The 18344-nt window shown below is 36.2% G+C and overlaps 1 protein-coding gene across 1 annotated transcript in view; it reads left to right on the top strand.

Moving 5' to 3' along the window:
- Nucleotides 1-18344, top strand: part of FANCC (FA complementation group C) — a 319894-nt gene that overhangs the window by 229197 nt on the left and 72353 nt on the right. The window contains exon 7 of the mRNA XM_068974480.1: nt 9786-9950. Coding sequence (XP_068830581.1) covers nt 9786-9950 — 165 coding nt within the window. The remainder of the gene's footprint in view (nt 1-9785; nt 9951-18344) is intronic.

Below are 18344 nucleotides of genomic sequence, written 5' to 3'. Positions count from 1 at the left end.
AAGGAAGGCAGCAAGTGGGAAGAATAGGGACAGAATAACCACAAGACATACAGAAATGGTGAAATGACAGTAGTAAGTGCTTCTCCGTTAGTACAGTAAGTCCCCTACTTGTGAATGAGTTCTGTTCTGAGAGTGTGTTCATAAATCTAGTTTGTTCCTAAGGCCAAGAGAGTTAGCCAACCAACACTATAATATGTTTCATACAAGTAATACGTAAAAAACAAAATATAAAGGAAACATTTTTAATCTTATAGCAGAGTACCTTGAAAAGTACAGTAGTACAGTGCAATAGCTGGTGTACAGGTGCTGGCATTGAGTAAACAGGCAAGAAGAGTTACTGACTGGATAGGGAGAGGAGGCTGGGAGATGGTAAAAGTTCATCAGCAATAGGAGATGGAGGGCAAGCTGCAATTTCACTCATGCCAGGTGTTGATGGCACAGGTTCTGGTTCCTTGCTAGATTCAATTCTATCTACCCTGTTGAAAAAATGACCCAATGATGTCTAAGTAGCAGCTCTTTTCTTCTCATCCCAGATGACACAGAATGACATAGAATACACTGGGCTACATTTGGGTCCTGTGCCTCAAAAGCTAACAGTGCCTCCTAAAATAAAGAAAATCCCCTTGCCACTTCCTGTCATGAATCTCTTTGGTTCTTCAGGTACATCTTCATTTTGTCTATCTTCATCCTTTCTCTGGTCCTCCAGTTCCATCTGGTCTTCATTAGTAAGCTCCTTGTGTTGCACAACAATAGTACTCTACAGCAAAGTACACAAAAGCACAACCCCTTGTAAAGGATGCGTGAATGTGACAGTATATGCCAGGCATGTGAACTAACATGATTAAATATGTGAACACACATTCATACCTTCAGAAATTCACAACTCGAAAGCTCATATGTAGGGGGACTTACTGTAATTACTTTAAATGTAAAAGCATTGAACTCTCCAATCAAAAAACATAGAGCGACTAATTGGCTTAAGGCCAACTATATGCTGTCTACAAGGAAACTCATTTTAGATGTAAGGATATATATAAAAGCTGAAAGTGAAAGCGTGAAAAAAGATATTCCATGCACAAGAGAGCAGGGGTGGCCATAGTTTTATTAGACAAAGTCAAAAACTGTTTCAAGAAACAAAGAAAGACGTTATATAATGGTAGAGGGGATCAGTTCTCTCAGAAGATAAAACATTTTCAAATATATATGCACCTAACAGTAAAGCACCAAAATATATGAAGCAAATATTGATTGAAGGGAAAACTAGAAAGTAGCACAGTAATAATAGGAAATTTCAATGCCCCATTTTCAGTAATGTATAGATCAACCAGACCAAAGGTCAATAAAGAAACAGAGGATTTGAAAAACATCAAAGATGAATAGGACCTTATAGTTATATTTAGAATACTCTATAATAGCAGAATGTACATTCTTCTCAAGCACACACAGAAATTCTCCAGGGTAGATCATATATCAGGCCACAAAACAAGTTCTAACAAATTTAAGATTGAAATCATACCAAATATCTTTTCTAACCATGACAGTACGCAACTAAAAATCGATAATAGGAAAATTGGGAAATTCACAAATATGTGCAAATTAAACAATATACTATTGAACAATTAATATATCAGAGAAGACATCACAAGGGAAATTGAAGAATATCTTGAGACAAATGAAAACAAAAACACAGTATACCAAAAATTAGAAGATGTAGGAAAAGCAGTACTAAGAGGGATGTATATAGTGATAAATGCCTTCGTTAAAAAAGAAGAAATACCTCTAATCAGTAATCTAACTTTATACCTCAAGGAGCTAGTAAAAGAATGTACTAAACCCAAGGATTCAGAAAGAATGAAAAAAAATAAAGATTATAATAGAGATAAACTAGAGAATAGAAAAACAGATAAAAGGTTTGGTTTTTTTAAAGATCAACAATATTGACAACCCCTTAGCTAGACTAACAAAAACAGAATATTCAAATAATAAATACCAGAAATGAAAGAGGAGATGTTACAACTGATGCCGTAAAAACAGTGGATCATAAGACAGATTATAGACCTTTATACACCAACAAATTGAATAACCTAGAAGAAATGGATAAATTTTTATTGATATACTAAATTATAAATTTTAAAATCTGGATAAATCTATACTAGTAAGGAGATAGAATCAGTAATCAAAATCCTCCCCAACAAAGAGAAGTCTTGGACCAGATAACTACACTGGAGAATGCTACTAAATATTTTTAAAATAATTAATACTAATCTTTCTCAAACTCTTTCAAAAAATTAAAGAGATGCTGCCTATGCTATTAGAATGTCCTCTAGACACTGACACATCTGATACATTCCTTATTTGCTCTCTAGAATGATATTTTCTATGAGGGATTTTTTTTTTCCTTTTTAGAAAGAATTCTAGACTTCAACAGAAATTTCTTGTGGATATTTTTCTGAAAGTATTGAAATTTTAGAGAAATTCTGTCTCTTGGGTTAGGTTCAATTATTCTTACCAGAAAACTGAATTTAAAAAGGAATTTGATGCCCAACATACTTTTTGAGTCTCTTTATGAGTTTTGCAAATCCTGCCTTTAAGATATGTTTGGGAACACATGTAAGAATTAAAGATTTTAAAATTTAATAAAAAAAAAAAAATTAAAAAAAAAAAAAAAGATCTAAAATCAGGAAGTTTGGTTCTACCACCAGAAAAGAACCTGGGTCCCTGAAAGCTTGTGTGAGACTCAGAACTCTTAAGTCTATAATTCTCTAGTGAATTCTGCCAAGTGTGTTCTCTTGTCTTGAGTAGAAACTGATTTTGTGAAATTAGGTAGTGGAATGGCATCATGATATTTGAGAGAGCTGCCAAACAGGCTGGAGCCATTATAGTTGTTACTGTCATAAGTTATTTATAATAATTAAAATATGTATCACAATAATATGTAAGTTTTTCCTACTATGTATCTGAAGTTATCTATATATTTTTAAGATTTAAAAATTAAAAAAAAATTGAATTTGAATATAGCATTGTGGGCAAGCTACTTTCTGGTACATTTGAATCCAGATATTCATTCTTATTATTTATGAAACTTGGGTTTTATCATTACTTTCCTTCTGCTAATGTGGCTTCAAATGTTAAAGCAACCAAAAGACTCTTAACTTAAATCCCTTATAAACAGTGCTACACTGCATTTTTCTGGGGTTTGTTTTTTTATAGAGGGTTTCTATACTTTCTTTCTTCTTGCCACTTGAATGTTTAAAGTTCATTTCAAAACAATTCTAAAGCCTATAGAAAATATAGAAATTAATAACTTCAGTGCATAAATTGTCAGTGGAACAAAAGGAAAAAATAAGAAAACCTATTTGGAATTTCCTTTTGCATTATTTTTAGAGGTCTGATAAATGATCTTGTCATAGTGCTTTAAATAGAGTTTCACTTGCCACCAACTAAAATCAACAATCTAATGACAGAATGTTTAAAATCTCTCTTGTTCTTTGCTATAAACTGTCTAGAAGGAGCAACATTCTGGACTTTCTGAGCATCATCAGTTTAGCTTGTATTTCTGTGGTTTGCTACAGATGGTTTGGAAAGTGCAGTACACCCACATGGGAAGGATATCTCTAGCAGTGTATGGTTACCATTGATTCTTCTGCAGTTGAATTCTTGTGCAAAAATCGTTTGGAAGTGCTGCTCTGGCAATCAGTCAAGACCTAATGCTTAGTATAATCCAGTCTGGAAAATATTGCATAAGTCTGGTTGAAGTTAAATCTCCACACTCCAGTAAAAGAAGGCTGTGAGCACTTTGGAAGATTATCATTTGGTCTGTCTGCATTTTGGTAGAATCAAGAGCTACCTCCGTTTATCTGAGACGTTAGAATTTTTCAGGAAAATTATCTTGGACTTTTTCCAGCCTAATTAGGAGATATAATCTGCAGCCTGTAAGTGTCAATTCTTGATAAATGCCCTTGGTGCTGAGGTCATCTTTTTTACCCACTCAGTGACCAGTAATAGTCTCTGACTCTCCTCCTTTTTTTTTAAGATAATGAGAGAAAAGTTGTACTTATAGGTCTTTTAGAGAAGAGAACTGATTGGTCAAGGCTATAGAGACAAGAGCATCATGTACTCCTCCTGTATTTCAGAGTTCTGGATTTATTACGAGTGCATGTAATGCTCAGGCATATTTTACAATTTCTCAAACTTTCATAGAGCCTTTTTTCTATACAAAATATTCTGCTAGATGCTGTGCAAAATATACACACTCAAAAAGCAGCCTACATCACGTGCAAACACAATAGCTTTCTCTTCTCTTATCCCACCCAGTAAGCTCATATATTCCGAGAATTTAAGGTATTTACAACTCAAGGTAAATAATGTCTTTTTGTTAACAACGTAGATTATAGACTCAAAAACACACGAATTAATTTTAGGTCTAAAACAACCTGGATGGTGAGTTAGAGAAAGATGATAGAGCACTGTGGAAGATAAATGCTGTTGAGAGACCTCAGCCATTTAGAAAAGTGGTAAAGAACAAGAAGTGAGTTTTAGAATGGGTGAATATTTAAGGAGAAAAGACAAACTGTTTACAATGAGAAGATATCATCATGTTATTGTTGTTCAGTTGGAAAATCATCTCCGACTGTTGGCAACTCCATGGACTGCAGCACACCAGACTCCTCTCCTCTGCTATCTCCTAGAGTTTACTGAAATTCATTTCGATTGAGTCAATGATGCTATCTCATCATCTGCTGCCCCTTTCTCCTTTTCTCTTCAATTTTTCACAGCTCTGGGGTCTTTTCCAGTGAGTCGGCTCTTCAAATCAGGTGGCCAAAGTATTGGAGCTTCAGCTTTAGCATCAGTCCTTTCAATGAATACTCAGGAATGATTCCCATAAGGATTAACTGGTTTGATCTTGCAATCCAAGGGAATCTCAAGAGTCTCCTCTAGCTCAGTTTGAAAGCATCAGTTCTTCAGTGCTCAGCCTTCTTTATAATCTAACTGTCACATCTGTATATGACTACTGGAAAAACCATAGCTTTGACTAAATGGACCTTTGTTGGCAATGTGATGTCTCTACTTTTTAATATGCTGTCTAGGTTAATCATAGCTTTTCTTCCAAGGAACAAGTGCCTTTTAATTTCATGGCTGCAGTCACTGTCTGCAGTGATTTTAGAGCCCAAGAAAATCTGTCACTGTTTCCACTTTTCCCCAGTCTATTTGCCATGAAGTGATGGGACTGGATGCCATGACCTTAGTCTTTTGAATGTTGAGTTTTAAGCCAGCTTTTTCACTCTCCTCTTTCACCCTCATCAAAAGGCTCTTTAGTTCCTCTTTGCTTTCTGCCATTAGAGTAGTGTCATCTGCATATCTGAGGTTGTTGATAATTCTCTTGGCAATCTTGATTCCAGTTTGTGATTCATCCAGACTGGTATTTTGCATGATGTACTCTGCATAGAAGTTAAATAAGCAAGGTGACAGTATGGAATCTTCTCATACTTTCCCAATTTTGAACCAGTCTGTTATTCCATGTCTAGTTCAAAATGTTGCTTGACCTGCATATAGGTTTCTCAGGAGGTAAAGTAAGGTGGTCTGGTATTTCCATTTCTTTATGGATTTTCCACAGTTTGTTGGGATTCACACAGTCAAAGGCTTTAGTGTAGTCAATGAAGCAGAAGTGGATGTTTTTCTGGAACTCCCTTGCTTTCTCCATGATCCAGCAAATGTTGGCAGTTTGATCTCTTGTTCTTCTGCCTCTTTGAAACCAAGCTTGTACATCTGGAAGTTTTTGATCATGTACTGCTGAAGCCTTGCTTGAAGGATTTTGAGCATAAAGTTGTTAGCATGTGAAATGAGTGATTGACCATGATTGTATAATGGTTGGTACTCGTGTGTTGTGAAATGAGCAAAACTGTACTGTAGTTTGAACATTCTTTGGCATTGCCTTTTTGGGATTGGAATGAATATTGGCCTTTTCCAGTCCTGTTGCCTTTCCTGAGTTTTCCAAATTTGCTGACATTATCGAGTGCAGCACTTTAACAGCATTGTCTTTTAGGATTTTAAGTAGCTCAGCTGGAATTCCATCACTTCCACTAGATTTGTTTGTGGTAGTGCGCCCTAAGACCCGCTTGACTTAACACACCAAGATGTCTGGCTGTAGGTGAGTGACCACACCATCGTGGTTATTTGGGTCATTAAGATCATTTTGCACAGTTCTGTATATTCTTACCACCTCTTCATCTCTTCTGCATCTGTTAGGTCCTTACAGTTTCTGTCCTTTATTGTACCCATCTTTGCATGAAATAGTCCTTTGATATCTCCCACTATTCTTGAAGAGATATCTAATCATTCTCATTCTATTGTTTTCTTCTATTTCTTTGCATTGTTTATTTAAGAAGGCCTTCTTATCTCCCCTTGCTATTCTTTAGACCTCTGCATTCAGTTGGATATATCTTTCCCTTTCTCCCTTGCTTTTCACTTCTCTTCTTTCCTCAGCTGTTTGTAAAGCCTCCCCAGACAACCACTTTGTCTTCTTACATTTCTTTATCTTTGGGATAGTTTTGGTCACCACCTCTTGCACGGTATTACAAACCTCCATCCACAGTTCTTCAGGCACTCTGTTTACCGAGTCTAATCTCTCAAATCTGTGCATCAACTTCACTGTTAATCATAACGGATTTGATTTTAGGTCATACGTGAATGGCCTAGTGGTTTTCCCTACTTTTTTCAATTTAAGTCTGAATCTTACAATAAGGAGCTCATGATCTGAGCCACAGTCAGCTCCAGGTCTTGTTTTTGCTGACTGTATAGAGCTTCTTCATCTTTGGCTGCAAAGAACATAATCAATCTGATTTCAGTATTGACCGTCTGGTGACATCCGGGTGTAGAGTCGTCTCTTGGGTTGTTGGAAATGGGTGCTTACTATGACCAGCGTGTTCTCTTGACAAAACTGTTAGCCTTTGCCCTGCTTCATTTTGTACTCCAAAGTCAAACTTGTCTGTTATTCCCAGTATCTATTGACTTTTGTATTCCAATCCCCTATGATGAAAAGGGCATCTTTTTTTTGGTGTTAGATCCAGAATATCTTTTAGGTTTATAGAACCAGTGAACTTCAGCTTCTTCAGTATCAGTGGTTGGGGCATAGAATTGGACTACTATGATGTTGAATGGTTTGCCTTGGAAACGAACTGAGATCCTTCTGTCATTTTTGAGATTGCACCCAAGTACTGCATTTCAGGCTCTTTTGTTGACTTTTTTTTTTTTTTTATCATTGTATAGTTAGACAAAAAATTGTCCCTATGAGAATTTTGCTGTTATCAAGTAAATAATAGAGCTAAACTAATAATTTATAAGAAATTAATAACAATGTAAACCTTATATGCAATTATATTTTCTTAAAGCATTCAGTTTATTGCTAGAGATTGATATCTAATTCTGGAGACTTCTGTTAAAGAGTAAAGCAGTGTTTCTCAAACTTTAGTGTGTAGAAGATTACCCTGGAAAAATGTAAACAGATTCCTTGGCCTCACTTCTAGGGATGCTGCTGCTGCTGATTTCTAGACCTGTACTTTGAGTACCTCTGACGTAGAAAACTTGGAAAAATCCTGAAGATTAATGTGCATAACCTATGACGAGTAGGAACTCTCATGATTTAGCCAGAAGATTAACATGAAAATGTAATGTAAAAAATGAAATCAAGTGATGAACTAAGCACCTGAATATCCTAGCATTTACTTTATACTCCCAACTTCTATAATTTTAACAATTAAATACATAATACCATGAGAACGAGAGGGGGCTTTTGATGGCCCTCAAATTATGAGAAAGGCTTTAAGTGGTAGATAGAGGCATATTTTTAAGGTAAATATCACATCCCAAAAAGCTTGTAAGAGCATTTTTTTTAGAGTGGATTCAAGAAATAGGAGGGTAGATGGCAGCCAACAAGATAGTAGTACTTGTTAGTACTGCAGTAATAGCAGCCAGCTGGCTAGTCCCTTATCCACTCCTCCTCATCCACTAGCCCCAGAATAGAGACAATGGTGTCCTGTTTCCAATGAATAGGAGGGAGAGGAGACTCTGAAGGAGAATAAGTATCAAATGGCTATCAACTCCTAGCAGTTTAGGAGGTGCTCTAATGCCCAGAATCCAATATATTGGCAACCCCAGCCAGCACCACATCCCTGCCCCTGCCCCCTAGCACTGGAGGTCAACTACACTGAACAAAGCATTCATGCAGAGACTAATGTGGAATCCCAAATTCCAGAAAGAACAAGCGAAAATCACCAGATATTCATGAAAAATGGACACCATAAGGAAAAATGAACCAAATATAACAAACAGAAAATTCAAATATGCCAATACATACATTTACAAGGATAAGTGATTGGGTTTTTGTCTTATTATTATAATAATAAGATAATTATAATTATATAATTATTATAAATATTATAATATATAATTATATATAATATAATTATATTATATTATATAAATATTATAATTATAAGATAATTATCTTATTAGTCCTCAATCAGCCTAAAGGAAATCAACTCTGAATGTTCATTGGAAGGCCTGATGCTGGAGCTGAAGCTCCAATACTTTGGTCTCCTGATGTGAAAAGCCAACTAATTGGAAAAGACCCTGATGCTGGGAAAGATTGAGGGCAGGAGGAGAAGGGTGCGATAGAGAATGAGATGGTTGGATGGTATCACCAACTCAATGGACACGAGTTTGAGCAAAGTCTGGGAGATAGTGAAGGACAGGGAAGCCTAGCATGCTGTAGTCCATGGGGTTGCAAAGAGGCAGACATGACTGAGCAACTGAAAAATAACAATTAATTATCTTAAGAAGAGAAAGTATTAATCCTTGAAATAGGAATGTGTTTTATTTTTCCTGAAAAGGAGACATTTGGGTCGAGGGGAGTCAATAAATTGGCTGAATAGAAGATAAAGCTAAATAACAATGACTCCAAAGATTGAGCTGAGTAGTTCTGCTAGGATATAATACAAAAGGACAAAGAGAAGCTTATTTTTTGTTTTTAACTTTTTGATACAGAGATCAGGGTAATGCTGATCTCTGTATAAAATTTTATATCAGTTTGATTCAGCTTTCAGGGTAATGATTGACCAGTAATTTGTGGATAATGTCAGCCTTTCTCATGGTAGAGATAACCCGTCACCAACCCTCTAGACATCTGGCAGGCAGCTCTACTTGTGTTCCTAGACAGACTTGCAGGAATGAGTGCGAGCAGCACTTGATGAATTTTAGTGTAGTGTTAAAGGAGAATATGTATAATTGTGTGAAGAGTCTATTATAACACTGTTGCCTTTTAAAGCTACATATCTTTGTGGGACTAGACTCCATGTAATTCAACCAAAATAATGTATTACAATAAATATGCACAACTAAATATAAGAATCCACTGTCTTCTTTCAAACCGTATAGGAAAGAGATTTGTAAACATAAAATAGTGCCACTCTTCTCACTAAATATTTTTTTGTTTTGTAAAATATAGTTATTGTTTAATAAAAAGTGTTATTCATGTTAACATCAAATGGATTTGTTTTTGTTACTTTTAGCTAGTTAATAAATATTTTAGGTGTCTTTGTTTTAATTGCAAATGTGATGAATATCAGTAGTTATAACCTCAGAAGTGAAAGAAATAATTCAAAGAAATTCAAATCAAAAAATAATTCAAAGAAATAATTAAATTCTTTCAGCATAAAGATTTTATATGCCTTTAACTATGTGTGGCTCCAAGATTTTGGTACTTATTTCTCATTTTATTTATTCCATAGGATGTCTCCTGAACGAGTAAGGTCCCTGTCACAAATCTGTGTCCCACTTGTTACTTTGCCAGATTTTGAACCTCTGGTAGAGGCTCTGCTCACCTACCATGGACATGAACCTCAGGAAGTACTCTGGCCTGAGTTCTTTGATGCTGTGAATGAGGCTTTTTTGCTGTAAGTGATGACCTTTACTTCATTACCCAATTCTGTTTTCCTTTTTTTAGAATACTTCAGTATGTTGAAAATGTAATTTTCAAATATTTTGGTCTCAGTACCACTGTATATTTCTAAAAATTATTGAGGATTTTGGTGAACTTTTTAAAATATGTGGGTTCTATCTATCAATATTTACCATACTTGAAATTTTAAATTTTTTTAATATTTATCATTTCCTTTTAAAATAACAATAAATTGATTAAATATTAGTGCAAATAGCATATTTTTTAACGAAAAACTGACCTTTTCCAAGAAAAAAAAAATTGTCTAACAAGAATGACATTGTTTTTACATTTTCGCAAACTTCTTTATTTTTTGACTTAAAAGATGACAGGTAGGTTCTCACAGTATTTCTGTATTCAGTCTGAGGCAGTATGTTTTTTTGGTTGAAGTATAAGAAAATCCAGCTTCACATAGACATGCACTTGGAAAAAGGACTAGTATATTTTAATAGCCATCTCAGATTATGGATATTTGAGGTGAATACTTCACCAAAAGTTGAAAATAGTGGGGTTTTTTAAAGGTTAGTAGCAATGTGGATTCTGAAATTATATAAATGAGCTCTTCATACTATTACATTAAAACCCATTGGTCTGTCTTGCACTTTTAATGGATTTTGTAGCTTCACATGGTTTATTTGGAAAATATTGGTTCATTAAGTTATACAGATCTAACATTGACATATTTTCATTTTATACTATCAAAATTACATTCATTCACAACTAGTCTTATCAGGAATGTCTTCTAAGTGTTGGGAAGCTATAAAGCTCACATTGATGAAAGCAAATTTTCTAAGATTCTAATTCCTGCTTAAAACTCAAATGTATCATTGGTTACAAATACCGTCAGTTGTTTTCCTTAGTATGCTAAAGTCAGTTCTGTAATTTTGAAAAAGTATGTGCCAAGTATTCAAGTCTGAATAACCTTTCTTTGTCCGCCAGTCATTTTTCTCAAGTAAATTTATGAAAAAAGTGGCTAGTTGATCTTGCAGCTCAGCAAGTTGCACAAGTGCTTTTCCTCTAGACAGTCATCATTTTTTGGTGTATAGCAGAAATGCTTTATGCATACTTTTCGCCACACAGAATTTTTTTAAGTTAAAAGTGTCCTCAGGGGTAAAATTAAGAAAATTAATCTTTTATGTTAATACTTACTGTGAAATGCATTTTTATGTGAAACTGGCAGTGTTTTTACTGTATGTACAGACACGACTGAGCGACTTCACTTTGACTTTTCACTTTCATGCACTGGAGAAGGAAATGGCAACCCACTCCAGTGTTCTTGCCTGGAGAATCCCAGGGACGGGGGAGCCTGGTGGGCTGCCGTCTATGGGGTCACACAGAGTCGGACACGACTGAAGCGACTTAGCAGCAGCAGCAGCAGCAGTATCAAAGTGTACAGTGACTACTGTTGCTGCTCTGATTTGTGTTAGGTACAACGTTACTTGCTTTTTGTACTATGAATGCACATGTCAACTCAGTTGTTCTAGGAAAACCACGAGATACGAAATAGTTATTCAACACTTCAAGTATTTCTGAACCATATGTGTGTATTGCTAAGTTCATCTAAAAAAAACTCCTGTTCTTAGTGCTAATACCAGGTGTATAGAAGCAACACAACTAGTTCAGCCACATCTAAAGATTCAGTTTTGAGGCAGAAGTACAGTTCTTGATGAAATATTAAATCAAATACACATTTGTATTATTTAATTCCTTTTTTTTAAAGATTCTGAATGATTCGTCTTCAGTTCAGTTCAGTTCAGTCGCGTCCGACTCTTTGCCACCCCATGAATCACAGCACGCCAGGCCTCCCTGTCCAGCACCAACTCCCGGAGTTCACTCAGACTCACATCCATCAAGTCAGTGATGCCATCCAGCCATCTCATCCTCTGTCGTCCCCTTCTCCTCCTGCCCCCATTCCCTCCCAGCATCAAAGTCTTTTCCAATGAGTCAACTCTTCTCATGAGGTGGCCAAAGTACTGGAGTTTCAGCTTTAACATCATTCCTTCCAAAGAAAACCCAGGGCTGATCTCCTTCAGAATGGACTGGTTGGATCTGCGTGCAGTCCAAGGGACTCTCAAGAGTCTTCTCCAACACCACAGTTCTTAAGTTAGTGCTGCAATAAACTAGCACTATGATAGAGTTTGAGAATATCCTGGTAAGACACAGGAAGATACATTTACCCTTTAGCACAATACTCTGGACTAGATGTCCTACTCTCATGAGTCAGAGAAATCTGTGGTGTTTTGATTTCGTCTTTTCCCCATGAAACAGCTGTGAAATGAAAGAAGAAATCTTTTAATTCTCCTTTGTAAAGCAAATAATCCAGTTTCAATATAAGAAAATAGAAATAAAATTTATTTTTAAATAAAATATTAAATTATAAAATAAAATATGTTTTATTTATTTAAAATTTTTAAATATGTAAAATATATATCTAAAATAATTTGGATACTATTTAGAAAATTTTTTTAAAAGATGTTTGGATTTATTACAAAGTAAGACAGAAATACACTTGGCTTCTTTTTCTGTTTCCATGTAGACACAAGAGAAAATATTGGTTTTTATTTATTTGTTACATTTTATTTTCCCCAACTTTATTGAGATATAAATGATACATAACATGGTATATTTATTAAGATCTATGAATTAATTCTATACAGTTTTAAGTTGCAAACGACTACCACCATAGTGTTAGTTAACACCTCCCTCACATCACAGGATTGCCATTTCTTTTTTTTCGTTGTGAGAATATTTAAGATCTACTCTTAGCAACTTTCCAATATGCAATTCAGTATTATTAACTATGTGCCACGCTGTGCTGTACTTAGTCGCTTAGTCATGTCTGACTCTGCAAACCCATGGACTGTAGCCCGCCAAGCTCCTCTGTCCATGGGGATTCTCCAGGTAAGAATCATGGAGTGGGTTGCCATGCCTTCCTCCAGGGGATCTTCCCAACCCAGGGATCAGACCCAGGCCTCCTGCATTGCATGCAGATTCTTTACCATCTGAGCCACCAGGGAAGCCCATTATTGACTATAATTAGCATGATGTATTTTTAGATCCCCAGAGCTTATTCATCTTATAACTGGAAGTTTTAAGTACTTTTTGATCAACATCTTCCCATTTCTCCCACACCCCCAGTCCCTAGTAACCATCGTTCTAGTCTCTGTTTCTATGAGTTTATATTTTTTTAGATTCCACATAAAGTGATACCATATTTGTTTCTCTTTCTAACTTACTTCATTTAGCATAATGCCCTCAAGGTCTATCCATGTCATCACAGCCAAGGATTTCCTTCCTTCTCATGCCTGAATCATACCTGATTGTGTGTATATGTGTGTGTACAGATATAAATATAAATACCACATCTTTACTCACTCTTCTGTTGTTGTACACTTAGCTTGTTTTCACATCTTAGCTATTTTGAATATACATAATAAACATGGGAGAACAGATATCTTTTTGATACCTTGTTTTTATTCCCTTTGGATATATACCCAGAAGTGGGATTGCTAGATCATTGGATAGTTTTAGTTTTAATTTTTTGAGGAGCCTCTATACTGTTTTCCATAGTGTCTACACCAATTTTTGTTCCCACCAATGTTACGGCCAAGGGTTCCCTTTTCTTCACATTCTCACCAACACTTGTTATCTTTTGTCTTTCTGATGATAGCCATCCTAATAGGTATGGGGTGATATTTCACTGTGATTTTGATTTGCATTTAGTGTGGAGAAGGCAATGGCAACCCACTCCAGTACTCTTGCCTGGAAAATCCCATGGAGGGAGGAGTCTGGTGGGCTGCAGTCCATGAGATTGCTAAGAGTTGGACACAACTGAGCGACTTCACTTTCACTTTTCACTTTCATGCATTGGAGAAAGAAATGGCAACCCACTCCAGTGTTCTTGCCTGGAGAGTCCCAGGGATGGGGGAGCCTGGTGGGCTGCCATCTATAGGGTCGCACAGAACTGAACACGACTGAAGTGACTTAGCAGCAGCAGCAGTGATTAGTGATATTGAGTACCTTTTCATTTACCAGTTGGGTATTTGCATATCTCCTTTGGAAAAATGTTTATTCATATGTTCTGCCTACTTTTTAATCAGATTGTTTCATTTTTTTTCTATTGAGTTATATGCGTTCTTTATATATTTTGGATGTTTATTCATTATCAGACATATACTTTGCAAATATTTCCTTCCCGTCTATTGGTTGCCTTTTCATTTTGTTGATAGTGTAGAAGATTTTTGCAGTATAGAAACTTCTTAGTTTGATATAGTTCCACTTAATCTATCTTTGCTTTTGTTGTCAAATCAAACAAGTCATTGCTCTGACTAATGTCATTTTGTCCTCTATTATATTTTCTTCTGGGAGCTTTACAGTTTTAGGTCTTAACATTCAATTCCTTAATCCATTTTGAGTTGATTTTTGTGTTTAGTAAAAGATAGGGGTCCAGTGTCTTTTTTTTTTTTTTTTTTGCATGTGGTTTATCCGTTTTCCCAGTATCATTTATTGAAGCAACTGTTTTTTCCCTATTGTATATTCCTGGCCCTTCTGTCATAATTTAGTTGATTCATATATTTATGAGTTTGTTTCTGGGCTGTCTTTTCTGACTGAGGTATATATACCAATGACATACTGTTTTGAGCATTATAGCTTTGTAGTATAGTTTACATGTACAGATGTGAGAGTTGGACTATAAAGAAAGCTGAGTGCAGAAAATTGTGCTTTTGGTGCTTTTGAACTGTGGTGTTGGAGAAGACTCTTGAGAGTCCCTTGGACTGCAGAAAGATCTAACCAGTCAATCCTAAAGGAAATCAGTCCTGAATATTCATTGGGAGGACTGATGCTGAAGCTGAAACTCCAATACTTTGGCTACCTGATGTGAAGAACTGACTTATTGGAAAAGACCCTGATGCTGGGAAAGATTGAAGGCAGGTGGAGAAGGGGACAACAGAGGATGAGATGGTTGGATGGCATCACTGACTCGATGGATGTGAGTTTGAGTAAGATCCGAGAGTTGGTGATGGACAGGGAAGCCTGGCGTGCTGCAGTCCTTGGGATCACAAAGAGTTGGACATAACTGAGTGACTGAACTGAACTGGTAATAGTTTGAAATCAGGAATTATGATATCTCCCCCTCTTCTTTCTCAAGACTGCTTTGATTATTCGGAGTTATGATTTCATATAAATTTTAGGATTGTTTTTTCTGTTTCTGTGAAAAATAACATTAGAATTTTGATAGGATTGCATTGAATCTATAGGTCACTTTGGGTAGTATAGACATTGTAACAATATTAATTCTTCTAATCCATGAAAACAGTGTGTATTTCCACTTAATTGTGTCTTCTTCACTTTCCTCAAAATCTTAATGGTTTGCAATAAACAGATCATTAGCCTCTTTGGTTAAATTTATTCCTAGGTATTTTAGTCTTTTTGATGCAGTTGTAAATGTGAGTGTTTTCTTAATTTCTTTTTTTTTTAAAGATAATTCATTGTTAGTGTTTAGAAATGCAGTTGATTTTTGTATTGATTTTATATCCTACAACTTAACTGAATTTATTGATTAGCTGTAATTTTGTTTTTGTGTGTGTGAAGTCTTTATGGTGTGTTTGTGTATGTATGTGTATGTATCTCCTGTCATGTGCAAATAGAGACAGTTTTACTTCTCCTTTTTAGACTTAAATGCCTTTTATTTCTCTTTCTTGCCTAATTGCTCTGACTAGGTCTTCCAGTATCATGTTGAATAAAAATGGAAGAGTGGACATTCTTAGAGGAAAATTTTTCACTTTTTCATCATTGAATGTGATGTCAGCTATGTGTTTGTCATATATGGCCCTTACTATACTGAGCTATTTGCCTTCTGTACCTGTTTTGTTGAGAATTTTTATTGTAAATGGATGTTGAAATCAAATGTTTTTTCTGCATCTGTTGAGATACTTTTAAGTTTTTTTTTATCCTTCATTTTGTTAATGTGGTATACCACATTGATTGATTTGTGGCTAGTGAACTATCCTTGTATTCTAGGAATAAATCCCACTTGGTCGTTAAATTGGGCCCCTCAACCTAATTCCAGTGTGTGTATGTATATATGTTTGTATCTGTGTAGGCTTCCCCACAGCAATAAGTAGTTCTATGACACTAGCAGGCTATTTGAGAATTAAGCTCAATTCTGACGTTATCAGAGATAGCATCTGATGGCACAGGTAAAGGGGCCAGTTGCACAGGACTGCCTTCCACTTCAGATGCAATTATGAGGCGAGGTTGTTGCCTATGCTTCTACCTGACTTGTTACAAATTGGAAGTTCCCACAGCTCCTTCCTTGGGTTTGATTAATTTGCTAGAATGACTCACAGAACTCAAACATTTTATTTTCTAGATTACTGGTTTATTATAAAGGATATAACTCAGAAACATCCAGATGGAAGAAATTTATACAGCAAGATATGGGGGAAAGGGCATAGAGCTTCTTAGCCCTTTCAAGGTGTGCCACTTTCCCCTGGTCTCCATGTGTTCACCAACCTAGAAGCTCTCCATATACCATCTTCTGGGGTTTTGAGGGAGGCTTTGTTAATAGGCATGATTGATTAAACCGTTGGCTGTTGGCAAGTGTTCAACCTGCAGACCCTTCTTCCCTCCCTGGAGGTCAGGGAGATAGGACTGAAAATTCCAACCCTCTAGTAACATGGTTTGGAGAAGGTGATGGCGCCCTACTCCAGTACTCTTGCCTGGAAAATCCCATGGACAGAGGAGCCTGGTAGGCTGCGGTCCATGGGGTTGCAAAGAGTCGGACACGACTGAGCAACTTCCCTTTCACTTTTTGCTTTCATGCATTGGAGAAGGAAATGGCAACCCACTCCAGTGTTCTTGCCTGGAGAATCCCAGGGACGGGAGAGCCTGGTGGGCTGCCGTCTGTGGGGTCACACAGAGTCGGACACAACGGAAGTGACTTAGCAGCAGTAACATGGTTGGTACTCATGGCAACCAGCCCCCACCCTTAAGTCTAAACGCCACCTCATTAATATAACAAGAGATACCTTAATAACTATTTTCACTTAAGAAATTCCAAGGTTCTTAGGAGCTCTGTGTGAGAAATGTGGTTGAAGAGCAAATATATATTTCTTATTATAAATCACCATATCAGTCATAGTGTATAATCTTTTTAATTTGGTGTGCTAATATTTTATTGAGGACTTTTACATCAGTATTCATCAGAGATATTGACCTAATTATCCTTTCTTGTGGTATTCTTGTCTGGTTTTGGTATCCGAGTAGTATGGCCATCATAAAATGAGTTTGGAAGTGTTATTATTATTATTATTATTATTGATTTTTTTGAAGACTTTGAGGAGGATTTATATTAGTCCTCTAAGTGTTTCGTGGAATTCACCTGTGAAACCATGTGGCTGTGTTGCAGAAAGAGAGACCCCTTTCAGGGTCTAAGAGTGGGCTCTTGTCCAACACTTGGAAATGAATTATCCAAGGAGACACACATGCTGATGAAGCAAGAGACTTTATTGGGAGGGGGCACCCAGGCAGAGACCAGGAAGATAAGGAAACCCAGGAGGACTGCTCTGTCGCATAGCTCACCGTCCTGAATTTTATGGTGATGGGTTAGTTTCTGAATTGTCTGACTCGGGGTCCTTCCTGGTGGCACACACATTGTTCAGCCAAAATGGATTCCAATGAGGAGGATTCTGGGAGGTCAGTAGGGCATGTGGCCTCTCCTTTTGACTTCCCGAATTCTCTGGTTGGTGGTGCCTTGTTAGTTCCATGTTCCTGTTGTAAAATAACTCAGGCAGATGTTTACTGTGGTGCCTGGCCAGAGTGGGCAGTTTCAGTCAGTGTGTTTTCCCTAACAGCTGGGTTTTTCTTTGTTAGCAAATTATGATTACTGTCTCAATCTCTTTGCTAGTAATTGGTCTGTTCAGATTTTCTATTTCTTCATGATTCAATATTGTTAGGTTGTATGTTTATAGAAATTTATCCATTTCTTCTGGGTTGTCCAATTTGTTAATATATAATTTTCATAGTAGTCTCTCTCAATCATTTGTATTTATGTGGTATCATTTTTAATATGTTTCCTCTTTAATTTATAATTTTATTTATTGGAGATTTAAGTCTCCTCCTTTTCTCTCTCTCTCTCTCTTTAGTTAGTTTAGCTTATCGGTTCATTCTTTCATGGATTGTATCTTTGTTTTTTTTTAATCTGTTAAGGTCATCACCATTGCCAAACTAAATTATCTGGGTTTGCTTCTGGGTTACATAGTTTTGTGGTTTATATTTAGACTTAGAATACATTTTCAGTTAATTTTTGTGAGGGATGTATGGTCTATGTTTAGAATTGGATTTTTTG

This window comes from Capricornis sumatraensis, chromosome 6, assembly GCF_032405125.1.
Source record: "Capricornis sumatraensis isolate serow.1 chromosome 6, serow.2, whole genome shotgun sequence".
NCBI classification, from domain to species: Eukaryota; Metazoa; Chordata; class Mammalia; order Artiodactyla; family Bovidae; genus Capricornis; species Capricornis sumatraensis.
This window is presented reverse-complemented; position numbering and strand designations above follow the sequence as displayed.